Genomic DNA, 16,459 nt, shown 5'->3' on the forward strand with positions numbered 1-16,459 from the left:
ATTTCTGACCCAATACCTTCTCTAATGTGACGAAGTTGTAGGGATGACTATTATTTTTTGGGTTTGGTTTGTTTGTTTGTTTTTTCAGAAAATATTAACACATAACAACTAAGTGGTTGAAGATTATCAGTCATCCAGGTCATGCTAATCATAAGTGCTATACTGTAGGCAACTGGACTTGCTTGAGTTTCTTGAAGACGTTTTGTCTCTTGGATGAGATGCGAAACGTCTTCAAGAAACTCAAGCAAGTGCAGTTGCCTAGAGTATAGGACTTATAACGACTAAGTGGTTTAAGGCAAGTGTTTAAACAAATAGAAAAGTCTGGTAAGTTGATCAATTTACATCACTCTACTGTAATGTACAAAACACCATTTACCCCCCACATCACGATACAATATCCAAAATCTAAGACGATATGTAGCCTCATATCTCGATAACGATATATTTTATTGCCCAGCCCTAGTGAAAGCTTATGTTGCTCAGTACTGTACAATATATGATCTTGTGATTAGAAGGTTATGTATGAGTCATTGTATATAGATATAGGGCAAAAATTAAGGTATATTTTAATTACTGATTAATCTGCCCTTTCTGTTCTCAATGAATTGATTAGTTTGTTCTGTAAATTGACAGAAAATAGTGAAAACAGTGAACTGACATATTCTATTTGCTTTCCTTCTTTAACCAACAGTCTCAAACCCCAAAATATTCAGTTTCTTGACATAAAACACAGGGCTTGGAACAGAACTGTAAGCAGAGTTGCTTAAAAAATGAAATATAATATGGATAAAACTAAAATAGATATAAGTACATTCTAACAATCTGGTACATCCAGTCACTCTCAATATTACAGCACACAGAGTTTGATCTCTCAATAAAATTTGTCTGACAGTCACCCAAAACGACTTTCTTACCAAAGGCGTATTGGAATGAATAACACCTACGTTTTGATTTGCAAGCAGCAGTGACAAAATGCAGCAGCTACTCAACTACAGTATCTTAAGTTCTGCAGACTGCTCCACTTACAGCTTGACAAAAAGGTTGGTCCTATCCAAGACAATAAGTAGAATTCAAAGGATGGAGCTGAATTCATGTGTAATGCGACTCGACTGGTACAGCAGGCACACGGGTATGAAGGAGGATCCGCCGCAAGTATTTTAAAAGGGTTTCAATATCAAGTACTGCATTATGCCCTTGGAACATTTCGTTCGTCATGCTGTGATTATCAACAATATGTCGGGTCCTGTCTTTGCCCTGACAGGCTCACCTTCACTCAACATGTCTCTGTCAGGTTGTATTCCCTCTCAGATCGGATGTGAGGAAATGAGAAGCACGTCCCTGGTGTCTTTTAGAAGAACTTTTATGTTGTGACCCTGCTGCTGTTGTGGGGGGACAGGAACGTATTGATGTTTACTAAAATAAAAGTTGATATAGAATAGTAATGACAGCAGAATTGAATTGTTCCATACCTATAAATTCACCCTGCAGCAGTGGCGAAAAATTAATTAATGAAAACTCCTGCACGCAATACAGAAAGACACAAAGTTTCAATGTCATGTATTTGGCTTGATGTCTATAGATGGAAAAGTGAATTTGCCTTCACATAAGCATAGCATCTTATTTACATAACCTTGGATTTTTCTTTTTTTTTTTTTTCACGACAGATGGTACAATTAAATGGGAAGAACAGCCACCATGGGAATGTGGTGCCTTTGAATGTAGACTGAGTGAAACAAGTGGCAGTGATGGAGTGCTCGGATGTGAGGCAAAGATTACCGAGCTCTTTTGATTGAAGGCTCTCTTCTCTGCTGGAATGACGTCACGTAGCGCGAGCCATTGCAGACCATTTAAATGCATAGAAAAGCATCAAGTACTGTTGCTATTCTGTAATTTTGTGGACCGCATATGGTGCAGGAATCCCAACAAGCTGTGGCAGAAACTTGCCCACAAAATAAACGGTGCGGTAGTCAATACGCTCATTAAAGCCTGGCTATTTTTTCTCCGCTGATGAAGTCCTTTTATGCATCTCTTTAGTATTGTTTGTTCTGTCTGTGCTGTTGATTCTAAAATGCCCTGACATAACAAAATGACTGTTTTCTCCATCCTGTCTCCATTCATTCACACCTTTCTTCCCCATCCTCCGTCTCCTTCCAGGCCCAGACCATGGGGATGATGACAGAGTATTACCACTATATCTTCACCACTCTGGTAATGTACCATGCTTGTTAATGCAAATAGAGTCTCGTTTGTTCTCATCTCCCCACCGCTTGAGTTTTTGATGAATAGTGGCTAATTGCCAATGGGGTTTGGATCCAGTCCATAATATCAATTTTGTTTGACAAGCTGGAGGCATAATGCAGTCTTCAGTGTGCGGTAGTAAACACTCGGCTTTATAGTGAAGTCAACACAAGTCTTTGAGGTGGCAGCATAAAAAACAACAGCTTGAGATTCAAAACTGAATGTGGCTTCCAAGTTTGAAAAAGACCTAAATTGGTCCTCTGTGAGCTCTTACGTGATATATAATTAAATTAAATGCCAAATATTCTTAAAGTGAAGATTACCAAAATGTGGACAAAGTGGGAGCACTCCACCAACAAATATGAAACACATGAATTTAACTGGACATCATAACAGAAAACAGACTAGGTAACAGACCATGGCCAAAAAGTTAATCATGATTGTTTCGATTGATATTGTGATCATGATTATTTATCAAGATTATTCATTGTTTATAGGGGAAAATTGCTGTCATTTAAAAAAAACAGGCCGCTGCCTCCATTTAAATGTTGTCCTACATCCCTGCTAATCTTTGTATTAAAATAAGACTGGTCCCTTTTCACAGTGCATCTCTTGGAAGCAAAACATAAATAAAATTGTACCAAAAGTCTTTACCCAAAATTAAATCGACAGACCTCTGCTTTCACTTTAACCATGTGCTGCATTCCTACTACTTACAGAAAATCCTTGCAGCAAAATAGGACTTAGAATATGTAGCGCTTCTTCTATAGATACATATCCGCTACTCTACATATACATATGGAATATATGTTTTGTTTTTTTCACAGTGGTCATGGTACTGTTACATGCTGCAGCACAGCTGTTAAGACTGTCTGAGTTGACGCTGGACAAGAACGGGATTATGTTATTCTTATTGGCCTTCAGGCATTCATCATCATTGTGACTGTGGTGTTTTTTCAGGTGGTTTAACAAATTTAAAGTGTTGCTTTGTGGCGCAGACACAAGTCTAATGTACTCACAGTATATGAGTTTCCCTCTCCTGTGTCCAAACAAGAGATGGTGATGGTTAATGATGGATAATTTTGGTTTTGCCCGTCTGCAGTCGCAACAGTCAGTAAAATTTTTCACAGGTTGTTGTTGCAGAATGCAGAGGAGGCTGCTGTTAGTTAGGAAGCGCTTGCTGAGTTTTCTATGAACGGAGCGTGCATTTTTAACGTCAACATGATGATCGCTGCTGATCATTATTTGTCTCTAAAATCAGGTGATATTCCATATTTTACTTGTAGTTGGCAGATCCAATGAAAAGACCAAAACTAGCCATTCCACTAACAGTTATTGTCTGTGTAGCTAATAGCCTTCCATTGCCCAAAAACTAATGAAAATACATCAGTGAGCAACATTTTTACACTCGGTGACACGTAGTTTAAGTACAATGAACATGTGCACTGTAGTTTATCTTGAATTGATCCCAGGTATACCTTTCAGGTGCCGAAAATACTTGCTAGCGCACTAAAACAGCTGGAAAAAGTCCCCAACAAATGCACTATTAACAAGCTCAATAATGACACCAATGCGTAAGTGTCAAAAACTGGTTAGTTGAAGTTGGCTCCAAAACTACTGTAAGGCAGAGATAAACATGTTTACAATTTGTTACAAAAAAACGGTTTTGGTCCCTATAGCTAATTTCTCCCCGCATGACAACAGTGCAGGAGTGAATTTTCATATAACTTAGCCATTTTAATTTTATTAAGGTGTAAAGTCACACATATTTAAGGGCCAGGCTACTTTGAGTGGCAGATAGTGACCTAGTGTTCTCAGTCAGATTCACACTATGGTCACTTCTGGCTCCAAAAATCCAAGATGGCAACAAAATGCAAAACAAGAGGCTTCAAAATGGGAGTCCAAAAACCAATGGGTGATGTTACAGTGGCTATGAACAGTTCAGGGCTATTATTCCTGTTTGTGTAGCATTTGGTAAAAGCTACAGTGCCCAGCATTTTCCAAGAAATTATTTAGCCTTTTTTGGAAATATAATTATATAGAGGTATGTCGCCATTTTGTTCCTACTGAAAATGTACACTGAGTTTTTTAGATGCACCGAGCTAAAACCAACACATTCTGATACAGCAGTCCTGCATTAAACCATGCCTCCATGTTCAGGTTTTATTTATTCAACTTCAAGGTACTTTTAGAAGCTGCAGTTTGTGATGCTGTCGAATTGTACCACTTTGTGCTGCATTTTTAATGCATGAAGAGAGCTATACAAATAAAGTTTGATTTGATTTGATTTATTATACTGACAGGTGTTTCTTATTATTTTGTGCGATCCTTTTATATCAGTGGAGGTAGGCTCAATAACAAAAACACCTCTGTGTATAATGCAATACAATTTACAGTAACAGTATTACAGGCCTCCAAGATGATCAAGCTGAATCTACAAAAGCTGAACTTTATTTCTGCCTTTGTGAAGGTAAGATTTGTTACAGGACGGTTGTGTTAGACGCATTAGTTTGAGCTGGGTGTGCCTAATAAACTGGCAACTGAGTGCATGTCTTCAGTAGGAACAAGTGTCACAGACAGGGTGAAGAAGTTGGAAAAGTATTGAGAATCTAAAATGTTGTTGGTTTTGGTCTTTTCATGAGATTTATTTAGACAAATTAAAAAAAATGGCTGCCTGTAAAATTAGAATCGATTTAGGCTTGAACGTGATTTTTTTTCTGTCTCAGAGAAGTTTAAGGTAACCTGGTTATGCATCTGTCTCATTCCCATCCCGAACATTTCAAGTTCTCCCTCTGATAAATAAAAATGATCTCGTCTGACTAATACAAGCAGACCCAGCAGGGAGCCGTTGCTGCTCGTCACTGAGACGCTGACTATCTGGAGACAAACAGACCGAATGGGAATGAATACCAGCATGATCTGTGCTGTTCCTTTCACTCTTTGTTATCGTCTCTGTTTTGGCTTCTCTGGCGCGCACACACCCTCCCAGTCTCTCCAGACACGTCCAGTCTGTTGTGATAATGTGATATGACACAAAATGTCCAGACATGATGTGTGTCATCTTTCCCGCTCGATGGCGTGGCGATGACATTGTTCTGCCTTTCGTCGTGTTTGTGTAGCATGTAGACACGCTCATTTCTTCTTGCCAGTGTACTGGTTTAGGTTTCTGAGCAGATAGAACAGAAAATTATTTACCAGAGGATTAACTTAGAAACTTTTATTTGATATGAGTTTGTGCGACAACAATATTTTTCACATAAAGGCAGGATATCTTTATAGAATCAGAGTGTGGTATCTATCTAATGCTGCAATAAGCTGTCACATTGATAGACACACCATTAAGGAGATTATACCTGGCGGCTTGATTTGATCCAAAATGATGAATACTTGCGTGGTATACATGGCAATACAATTTCCTCTCGATGGAATCCACTGATGTCTGTGTTTTATCTTCTGAGGTGAGGGAAATGCCGACTTATTAGAGCGTGAAAAGGCAACAGCAGAGTGGTACGGGGTAATAACTTCCTTGTCCTTTAAAATGAGTCTGTCATAGCTATCTCTGAGAACCTGAAGCTGAGAACTTTGTTATGTTTGCCACCTCCATAACACTCCTGCATGCACCCAGACATGTGCAGCGTGTTCCCTGGGTAAAGACTTCAGTCTAACGCTGCTGTAGGATTATGTTGATTTTGTGTTGCAGATGTGCAAACGAGGCAGCGCTGCAAAAAAAGTGAACTTATAATTGGAACAAGTCACTTTTCTGACATCCCAAAATGCCCTAATAGAATAGAGGATGTCACAAAAGACGAATTATATTTTTACAAACAATTCTGTCCCAGTTAGTTTGTATTCTTAGCTTCAAAGCTCAGAAACTTGTAACCTGATCTACTTTTCGGAGCATTTTTGAATGTCATACAGAACAACAGTGATTTACTTTGATCTCTGCTCATGAAAGAGAGTACTGTACTGTGTTCTGGTGGGAAAGGAATAAAAGAGGAGAGATATTTCAGTGACTGGCGGCGACCGTTCTTTAGTAAGTGTCTTACACGCTCCCATTCTCTCAGCACTAACCCCACAGGGTGCTAATGAAATATCTATGTTCATCCAAATGTCTTTTCCAAGCCCCCTGGCCTATTCCGGCACGACATGTGTCAACATGTGACTTCACACTTCAGCTACAATGGCTGCCCCAGAAATTACAGCGGCTCAAATTGAATTGCTTTTTGCTTAGAAGTTGCCAAGGGAATGCAAGTGTTGAATTATTAATATGATCCAACGGAATTGGCGCTTTTTTTTCTTGTTCTTTAATTTGTCTGAGTTACAAACAATAATTAATCTTCCCAAATAAGAAATTTGCACCTATAAAGATTCTTTCACATGAACATGATTAAGAAAGACGAAATATATCACGAGCTTGTAGTTTGTGCAGTGTAATTCATTATTATGTAGGCACAAAAATAATAACAATTTGTCAATTCTAAAAGGGTTTGCCAGCAGAAAAGCGACTCTGCCACCAGAGCCTTTTTACTTTCCATTTATTACACAGACACTGCTTCCAGACACTATGCTTAAATCTCCTGATTTGACATTGAGAACTACTGTGTTTCTCCTTCCTTTCACTCCATTTGGTCTTAATATAGCATCTCTTTAATCAGCAGCTGCGTCACTTTTCTTTTCATGTGAGGAGAAAGCATCCAGGAAGAATACTTCAAACAAGGATGCTCAGTGTTGGCAGACTAAATGAGAATCCATCCTTCATTACTGTTGTCTCCCAAAAGGACCTGATGGCCATTGACCTGGAGCCGTATCGCTTCTGCGGTGTCAACATGACCGGCTTCCGTATCCTTAACGTGGATAATCCCCAGGTTGCATCCATTGTGGAGAAATGGTCAATGGAAAGGCAGATACCGCCAAAACCCGACTCGGGCCTGCTGGAGGGCATCATGACGGTATGTTTTATTACTTCTGTGTTGTTCCATTTTAAAGTCAGTCACAAAAATGTCAATATAAAAGGGGCCACATCTATCTATCTGTCTGTCTTATCTATCTATCATGGCTTTAGCCCAGGGTAAGAGATGGTTTAAACCTTAACAGCAGCCATAGCAAACTCTGTCACCTCAGAAATTACTATTACTATAGAGTAACCTCTTTATTAGGTACATATTCTGATGTACACTAGAGTTGCAATAATTAATCAATTAGTTATCCACTATTGAATCAATTGCCACGAATTTGATCATCGATTAATCGGTTTAAATGTGATTTTTCTGGTTTCTTTACTCCTCTATCAAAGTAAATTGAATATCTTTGGGTTCTGGACAAAACAAGATATTTGAGGACATCTTCTCAGGCACTGGGAAACACTAATCGACATTGGTTACTATTTTCTGACTTTTAAAGTCCAAACAACTGAGCGAAAAAGATAAATCGACAGTGAAAATAATCCTTAGTTGCAGCCCTAATGTACACAAACAGTCGACTCTTTCAGGCTCTGGCTTGAGTATGAATAACACATAAACACAGTATGAGGAAAGTCAACAGATCTAAGAGGTTCAGCTACAGTTCAGTTAAATGTTGAATGGGAAGGATGCATATTTTAAATGATTTTAAAAGTGCTATGACCATTAGTAGCATACTGAGTGGTTTTAGCCTCTTATAAACAACTATTGCCCTGGGATTGTGTGCACCCCAGTGTCTCCTATTTACTCATGGTTCTTGTGGGAAAACTGTCTTGTTGATTAGAGGGGTGAGAAGACAAAAATTAGCTATGCAAGTTATGTACGTAACAACTCAGCAAACCATTAAGGATAGAAAGGGTCTGAGAAAGGACAAACTATCTAGCATTACACCCACAGAGTACACTTTTCGCTCCCATTATCCAGGCAACAGTAAGCTTAAATCCCTAAACCTATATGAGTTAGGAGGGGAGAAAATGCCACCTCATCAGAAGAATTCCTGGTTCTGTTGTGGCATGTTGATGGCAGGGTCAGGTATTGGCAGGAATAGCACAAATCCACTGGGTTATCTTTTACCTTTTCAACAATACAGATGGGGGTGATATAATGCTGTGGAGAACATTCATTAAGCCCTTTCGCACCAATTATCCTTTGGATGCGCTTTTCCCCCTTCACATTGTTTCGGACCAGGTGCATCCCTTTACAGCCATTCTTTTTCAAATGGATAGTTCATAATGGATAATGCACCATTGTCTCAGTATGTTTCTAGGAAAATGATAGGGACTTTGGCTTACTGCAATGGCCCTCAGAGTCCAGATATCAAACTCAGCACAGCACGTTTGGGATGAGTGAGAGAGCAAGATGGTCATAGCATGAATGTGCTACCAACAAATCTGCAAAAATTTAATTATGCCATCAAGACAGAAAGATCTTTATGGAAGGCTTCCAGCCCCTGTTGAATCCATAGCCACAGGCTGCTCAGGCTGTTCTGGTGGACAATTCAGACTGTTACAGATTGTGTAGCTACAGTAGTGTTGTCAATAAATGGATGTGAAGTCTGAAATAGTGTGTGATTATAGTGCAGGTGTTGATAAACAGAGGGGGCCTTTGTGACACACTGCCAGAAATTAATTGCTGATTGGTGGTGTACGTCTAACATGTCATACAGAAGGTCCTAAATATTGTCATTATTTACCTAGTAAATGAAAGGGGAGCTCATTTACTTGAATCTGTGTGTCTACTAATGTGCATATCCCAATAATGGATGTCACAGTTTCATTACATGAATTAACAAATGCAGCAAATGTGCCAGAATTGATTACTTTTATATCTCTTTTCATTATTAGTGTCATTGTTTCTGAATAAACTGTTTAAGGATCTGTTATCCAAATACAAAAGCACATTGTCCAACAGTATGCAGGAACTAAATATATAATTTATATTATTCAACTGACCTTCCGCTAAGCCCCGCCCCTTTGTGATGGTCCAACAGAGTAAGCATGGAGCCCACACTGTAACTAACTGCACTCCCTGAAGAAATACTATCATATTTTTGGAAAAATGAAACAGTGATTCCAGAGAGAAGCAGACAGAGGGGTCTACGGTCTGTGTTTGAAGGATATATCCAGGATGTCAAACTGACTCAGCAGCAACAACAGGTTGAAAAGACAAAGATAGTTAGAAGCTAAAGCCGAACTATAGGCTACAGATCACAGTGTAAAAGTGAACCACCACATCACTGCTGATCGCTACAGAAGACAATGAATATAAAGGGAAACTTTGCTGATATTGAACCAGCTGTGTGGCATCACAGTGTGTGCAGATGAACAGTGTTTGGCTTCACCCCCAAGCTGAGGCAGGGATCTCCAGGGGAAGTCAAACAACGTTCATCTGCACACACTGTGATGACACAGAGCTGGTTCAATATCAGCAAAGTTTCCCTGCTTCCCTTCACTGGTTCCTGTACAGCAGGGTCAGTCTTTTTTTCACCGTTATAATCATTAAAAAGCAAAAGCAGCATGTGTATACATTCAGTAGGCTATATCTTCAGTAGCTAGCTAGCTAACCCTACACTTTTTAGAGTCTGATTTTGGTTTTGGAACAGGGAAGAAACGTATATCTTTTTCCAACCTCTCCAGGTAACGAGTGTCATTAATACACGATGTGCCCCAGGCACAACATTTAGCTCCAAATCCACAAAACCAGCCTGAAAATGAAGGAAATCTGAAACAATTGGAGCACAGCTTTGTTGTTGTCAGACCCTGGTCTGTTCTGGCCCAATGCTATGTTGATCACTATTTACTTCTGTGTTTGAAAATAAGGTGAATATTAGGGGGCCTTAGGTGATAATATACATTTAGCACCATAAAACCAGCCTGAAAATAAAGGAAATCTGAAATGATTGCATTACAGTCAATGGAGCACAGTTGTGTTGCTGTCGGAACCCTGGTCTGAGTCGGCCTGATGCTACTTTATGATTGGCCAGTCTGTCACCAGGGCGGGAGTTAGCCAAGGGTCAATTATGTGTGTATATTTTAGTAATAGGCATTTTAAGTACCTTCCATATTTGAATACTCGCAAATAAAAAGTCGAACATAAGAAAAGTAAATGTAAATTGGCCAACAACAGAAAACAAGTGCAATTTGAAATTCATTTATTGAACTCGCGCTTCTACTAGTCCATTAAACCATAAATTCAGAGTTAAAATTAAAAAAATAAGCAAAACTTTGTGTCACTGTGTCTAACATAGGTTAGCCGCAGAGCTGAAGGACTGTCTCTGGAATCCTGAGCCGCTTTCCTTCCACTCAGTTCAACCTCAGCTCCATTAGCCTGAGCTAACAAAGCAGTAGTGTTGGGCAGCAATTACTCTACACCTTGAACAAATACTGACATCCCCATGAGTTCTCATGTACTTATGCCTATCACTGGTGTATTTATAGTTTCATAATATAGCTACAGCATAAAAAAGTCGGCCTTCAGAGGGAGTCTATATCCTTGATGTCATAAAATGAAGGACTATCAGGTTATACATTATATAAATGATCAGAAAATGTAATGCCTGCATTAAAGTGCCTCAAAAAAATGTAAGGACAATGCATTAAATGCTTATGTTATGAGTGTCTAATGGATGATATGAGAAAAAAAGCCTTTGTTAGGACTCACTTACATCTTTCCATATCTGTGTGAAGATAAGACTGATGGCGACCAAACTATTTATGTCTTTCCACAGGCATCAGCTGAATTAATGTTCACCCCTTATTCCAGACAGATGCGGCTCTGACCTATGATGCAGTCCACATTGTGTCCGTCTCGTACCAGCACGCTCCGCAGATGACGGTAAACTCACTGCAGTGCCACCGCCACAAACCCTGGAGATTCGGAGGGCGCTTCATGAGCTTCATCAAAGAGGTGATGGGGCACCTTTGGCCTGTTGCTATTTGATTTAAGTGTTATTGATATTAGAGCATACTGATTGAGTGGTGAACATGACAATAAGAGTGGAGTGTGGACCATGTAGTCTTTCGGGACTTGGATATTTACCTAGCAAATCAATCATATCCACACACAAAGCAAACCAAGCCTTGATAGACACATCAAAGCAGTGTTGTTGTCAGCCTTATAAATTCCCTGTATTCATAACCTATTTTCCAGAAAGCACGTACTGTAACCTTTTGAAAGCACAACTAGTGTAATCGGCTCTTATTTAATCTAACATGAGAGTCTGACAGTGCCTCAGAATACACAAACAAGCCTGAGCAAAATGGCAGATTAAGGGTGTGCAGAGATGCTACTATTTGTATCTTGATTTGTTCAAACAACAAAATCATTTGTATTTGTCCTGGCTGTGGATAATAAATGGTAGGAAATCCATTTGTTTTTCCCCTCTTGTAATCACTGCAATTATTGGAAAATTAAAACATTAACCTCCCGGATCTGCTGTATTTCACACAGGCTTCGCCCTCTAACCAGGATCCCTCATCTGTGATAACTGCCCAATAAATTTGCATATACCCACAGAGCAATCAAAATGATGGCTACGGGGGGGCTGTCCATATAAAAGGGCAGAGCTAAACCTCTTTCCTCATCTACTTAGCATTAGCAAACTGGCTGACAACTTCTGATCAGTACCCATGCCTTTGTTCAAAGATTTTCTCCATGCACAATCTGTCAGCGATTTACGCGCCTTAGTGCTAAGCATCCTGATGGCATTCACAATTTATTTTAAGCAACCTTTTTAGCTAGTTTTGGGCCTGTTTTCTAGCCATGATCTCTTGAGCTTTATTATGACGTATGATTAAAGTGTGGCCGTACATCTACTGAGCCCTACTCACCTATCCACAGCATGACAGCATCCCTCTCTATCAATTTTTACAACACTGATGAACCAGAGTCAAAGTCAGAGTAGGGTGCCACTGTGGCTGACGGTGGCCACCTTTAGATGTCACAAAAAGCATAGTCACATCGTCATACTGTGCCATTCCCTGGCCTGCACTTGGGCTCTAATGTGCAAGGCAAGGAAGCGTAGTGAACATAGGGCTGGGCAATAGGTGGAAAATCAAATATCACATTATTTGTGACCAAGTACCTCAATACCGACTTTGTGAGACAATACTGCATGACGATATTGTAAGGTTAGGTATTGGTGCTTTCACACAAAATATTTACACAATGGCATTTTTAATAAAAAACCAATGACTACATGAAGAAAGACAAATAATAGAACAGCTAGAACAATCTGGTACGTTCAGAAAATGACATCACTTTACTGTAATGCAGCCTTTAAAACCACGAAAAGACAATACTTACCATATTACAATATCCAAATTCTAAGACATTATTACAGATATATTGCCCATCCCCAGGTGTACACAGAGAAGCGTGGACTGTGTGTGTGGCCCCTCATGTGGTCCTTTCACCTGACTACAGAGAAGTCAGGGTGACCCTGAACTCATGATATAATCTTAGTAGCCACTCCCCTTCCAATCTTGGGTACCCGCCGGATGTGGGAAGCTAAGTATGGGGTAACTGATGGCCTGGCTTGCATCCTAGTTCAGTGGTAAGCAGGAGCAGAATCAGGGCTCCGAAGGAGAAAAAAATATAACCTCTTGTTCCCCTTGAAGCCGCCGCTTTGACAGAAAGTGTGGGTGAGTGAGAGGTTTGAAATGGCCACCGCTTGTGGCTTCTCCAAGGATTTCCCTAACCAGCAGGCAGCGTCCTTGACAGAGCAAAGTCTGATCTTCCATAATGACACCAGGCTCTTTCTCTCCACTGGAATTCAAAGACGGGGACCGACCACTTTTTCTTAAACTGCAAAGATAGATGTGGTTAGGATAGATGTTTTAAACCCTCCTGGTCTTTCCCCTCCTTCTGTTTAAAAGCAAGTGACTTTCTTGAGGTCTGAGCATAGCACTAAAAAGGGGCCAGTGGGGATTTAAGACTGGTACTTGTGTGTTCAGTGCAGTGCACTAAGACCAGTGAGGTGTTGGCAAGTTTGCCAAAAGCTATCTACTGTTTTATGAGTTGTGTGTCTTGTGACCTTCTGCTAAAGTACTCTCTCTTGGCCACTCAAGAGAGACAGGCTGACCTAAGTTTTGTCAGAATCAAAGGAGGTGGGTACAGTTATCATGCATGGGCCCTTAAGTCTGTAGAGGTGTGTAAGATATATAAACCTGTCCATTGTAAACGTGGCTCTATGAATGCAGGTGGAGCTCTATAGCAGCTTATCCTTTCTGTTTCTTTAGTTTCTGAAGACAAAGGCCCAATCCCATCTCTCATTTTTACCCCTAACTTGTGTTTGAGTGTCACCTTGCCCCTTCAGACAGTTACAAAGGGTAGTGGTTGAGATCTTCCCCTATGACCTTCAAGTTTCGTGAAGGTAATAAAAGATTTGTTCAGCCAAAACAATCCTTCCATTTTCAGTCATTTAAGGGTCATTCTAACTAATAATCACATAAAATCTGTAATACTGTGATAACACAAAACCACGATATTTTCTGAGATGGTTATCGTACCGTGAAAATCTCATACAGCTGGAGTGCTCTATAGGCTAAAGTTAGCAACTCATGCTCCTATCTTGCCAGTCTGCACTGATATTACAGTAGCGGTAACAAGTGCAGCAACTCCGATGCTGGTCTTAGTTAAATTTCAGGTGTCATATGCCATCAAAGGGGGAATGCGCCATGAAAACAGGCACAAGTCAGCAATAAAAATGTGACGTTAGCCAGCTAGCTAGTTAGCTGCAGAGACATCAGCTACTACAACTGATTTTTTTGTTGTTATGCTTGTTATAATGAAAAGGACCTTAAAACACTGAAACAACATTAAACTAAGATAACACAATGGTTAATGTAATTTATAAATCTTCATTAAAGAAACTACATCAGTAGGTGTCACTGTTGTTTGTACAGCCATTTTGCCAATGATATCTGATAACACAGACCCCTCTTTCCCATCAAGGGAAGGGCACCTTACCCCTAGACATTAATACGCAAAACAGAGGGGTAAGGGCTAAGTGGTAGGGACAAGAGATGTATTGGGATTAAGCTTTAGTAAAAAAGGAAGAGGGTCAGAGGTCAGCATAAGGAGGTGGTATGGACAGGGCCCCTGGGGATTAATTGGAAGTACATGTAGTCTGATTTTCACCGTTTGGTTTGGCAAAAATAAGGGGTCATGCCTACAGCATAGAGCCCTGTTGTCTGTCTGTATTTTGAGAAACAGAGTTACAATGTGTAACCACATGTAACGATGTATCAACAATGAAAATGTTGTACTGCGTCATTACTGAGTGCTATGTTCGAAGCTAAGGATATGCAAATTGTGTCCTTCCACTCATGATGTGACTGGTTTCAACCATTCCTATAAGACTTTATTGTGTAAAGTGTAAAATTATACTCTGCAGTCTGATGCCCTATTTATAATGCTTGTCAGCTACACATCCCCAACTGGCACAACATCCATGAATACTCTTGTTTGTGTCTGAGTTGTACCAACAATTCCTGCTTGTTTTCCAAATGTGCAAACCCAAAATGGCAAGGGCCTATACCATTACAATGCACAACAAACAATGTTGTGTGTGTGTTTGTGTGTGTGGTGCACAGGGTCAATTGAAACAGTGAGCATTGTTAGCTGTAACAACAAGCTGTACCATTAGCAGCTATGTCACTGACTTGCAGTGATCACAGCTAAAGCCAGTAAAACATTACATTGTCCTTACACAAACATACTGTAGTGTTTGGTTATAAAACCACACCAGCCTGATTTACACTCTCTTCTAGACAGGCGTCTGACATGTTCTGAAGGTCAAATTGGCCCTTCGGATGTGATGTGGCTGAGGCATTTATGTCACTCTCTGAATTAGAGCTGTTTGAACATGCCACCCACTTCGGTGGCGATAGGCCAGATGGAATGAGGTATGAGGGGGTTTGAAAGAGGAGAGTGCCACAAATTTCTCCTTGAAGCTTCGATCTTCTCACAACAAATTCTGGCAAGCTACAAGGGAGACAAGTGAGAGCTATAGCCTGTAGGGCTGTGACAGTTTAGATTTTAAATATCAGAAAAGTGCCGCAACTCGACACACAAGGATTAATTACTCTATTGTACCAAGACTTAATAGAGATCTAACTCCGGCATCACAGACTGTGACTGAATGAAAGAGACACAGATAGACAATTAAAAAACTGTTTTTGCAGACGGATCACAACAGACAAAAGAGTAAATGAATAAGATAAAAAAATAAATCTTGGCATGAGATCTGAAAAAAAGAATTCCCCCACAGTTGCTGAGCATGCCATACTGTACAAGTGCCAAAACTAAACTGAAACACACAAGGAGACTTACTAACAGATACAGGTAAGAGTTGGCGCCATGATTGCTGCAAGTCTCCTACCTCCATTAGCACAAGTGTGACATCAACAAGTACGAAGCGGAGACTGTCGTGTTTGCACATAAACACATCTGTGGAGGTGGCGGGTATCAGGGAATCATAATAGGGGGCAGTTATGTGTTTTTCCCCCTCATGGGGAATCAAGCAAAAGGAGATGGTTGTTAATTAACTCCGTAGTCTGGAGGGAAAACGCGTTTGAGGTGTTTGAGATGTAAAATGTAATTAAAAAAAGGAAATGCAGCCTGTACAGTTTGTGTTTGTACTTTTGATCTGTGGGAGTGTGTGTGGGTTTCATTTTACTCTCACAGAAATATAGTGTGTCGCAGTGTGTGGTGGGTGTGCGTGTTTTGGTGACAGCCGTTGTACATTTCTCTCTGTTTACTTACTTATTACATTTGTCATGTTGTAAACTGTGCCAAATATATTTTTTTTATGTACATAAACAGCAGACGGTGTGACAAAATATTGGGTGTATGATAGAATGCAATGTAAACTACGGAACATTTGAATCAGCATCTCTTATACAGTCTGATTGGCCAACTATGAAGCAGTGTTTTCCACAAGTGCATGCAATGTCAAGCTCGGTAAAAATATTAGTCAGCCTGTAACTTAGTTGGGTGATGAAGAAAGTACTCTCACATAAAAACACTTAAAAGTAAAGCTAGACTGTTTCTGCTACCGGACTAAAGAGTGAAAAAGTAGTTAATGGTTGATTTGGTCATTTATGATCACAGGTGGATTATTTTTCATGTCGGCTATTACACAGGGGATAAAATAAACTTTGTAGAATTACAATGCACCTAAAATCATCATACGTATTTAGTGTTGTAAACGATCTCTCCGTTTGTTGGAAGCTCTGTTTTATAACCAGAGTAGAAATAGA

The 16,459-nt window shown here is 39.9% G+C and overlaps 1 protein-coding gene across 1 annotated transcript in view; it reads left to right on the top strand.

Annotated features, from left to right (window-relative positions):
- The window catches only part of grik3 (glutamate ionotropic receptor kainate type subunit 3), a 135,258-nt gene that overhangs the window by 76,343 nt on the left and 42,456 nt on the right, over window positions 1-16,459 (top strand). Inside the window, exons 5-7 of the mRNA XM_033640766.2 lie at window positions 2,155-2,208; window positions 7,017-7,187; window positions 10,959-11,102. Coding sequence (XP_033496657.1) covers window positions 2,155-2,208; window positions 7,017-7,187; window positions 10,959-11,102 — 369 coding nt within the window. The remainder of the gene's footprint in view (window positions 1-2,154; window positions 2,209-7,016; window positions 7,188-10,958; window positions 11,103-16,459) is intronic.

The sequence above is a fragment of the Epinephelus lanceolatus genome, chromosome 10, assembly GCF_041903045.1.
Source record: "Epinephelus lanceolatus isolate andai-2023 chromosome 10, ASM4190304v1, whole genome shotgun sequence".
In the NCBI taxonomy this organism is placed as follows: Eukaryota; Metazoa; Chordata; class Actinopteri; order Perciformes; family Serranidae; genus Epinephelus; species Epinephelus lanceolatus.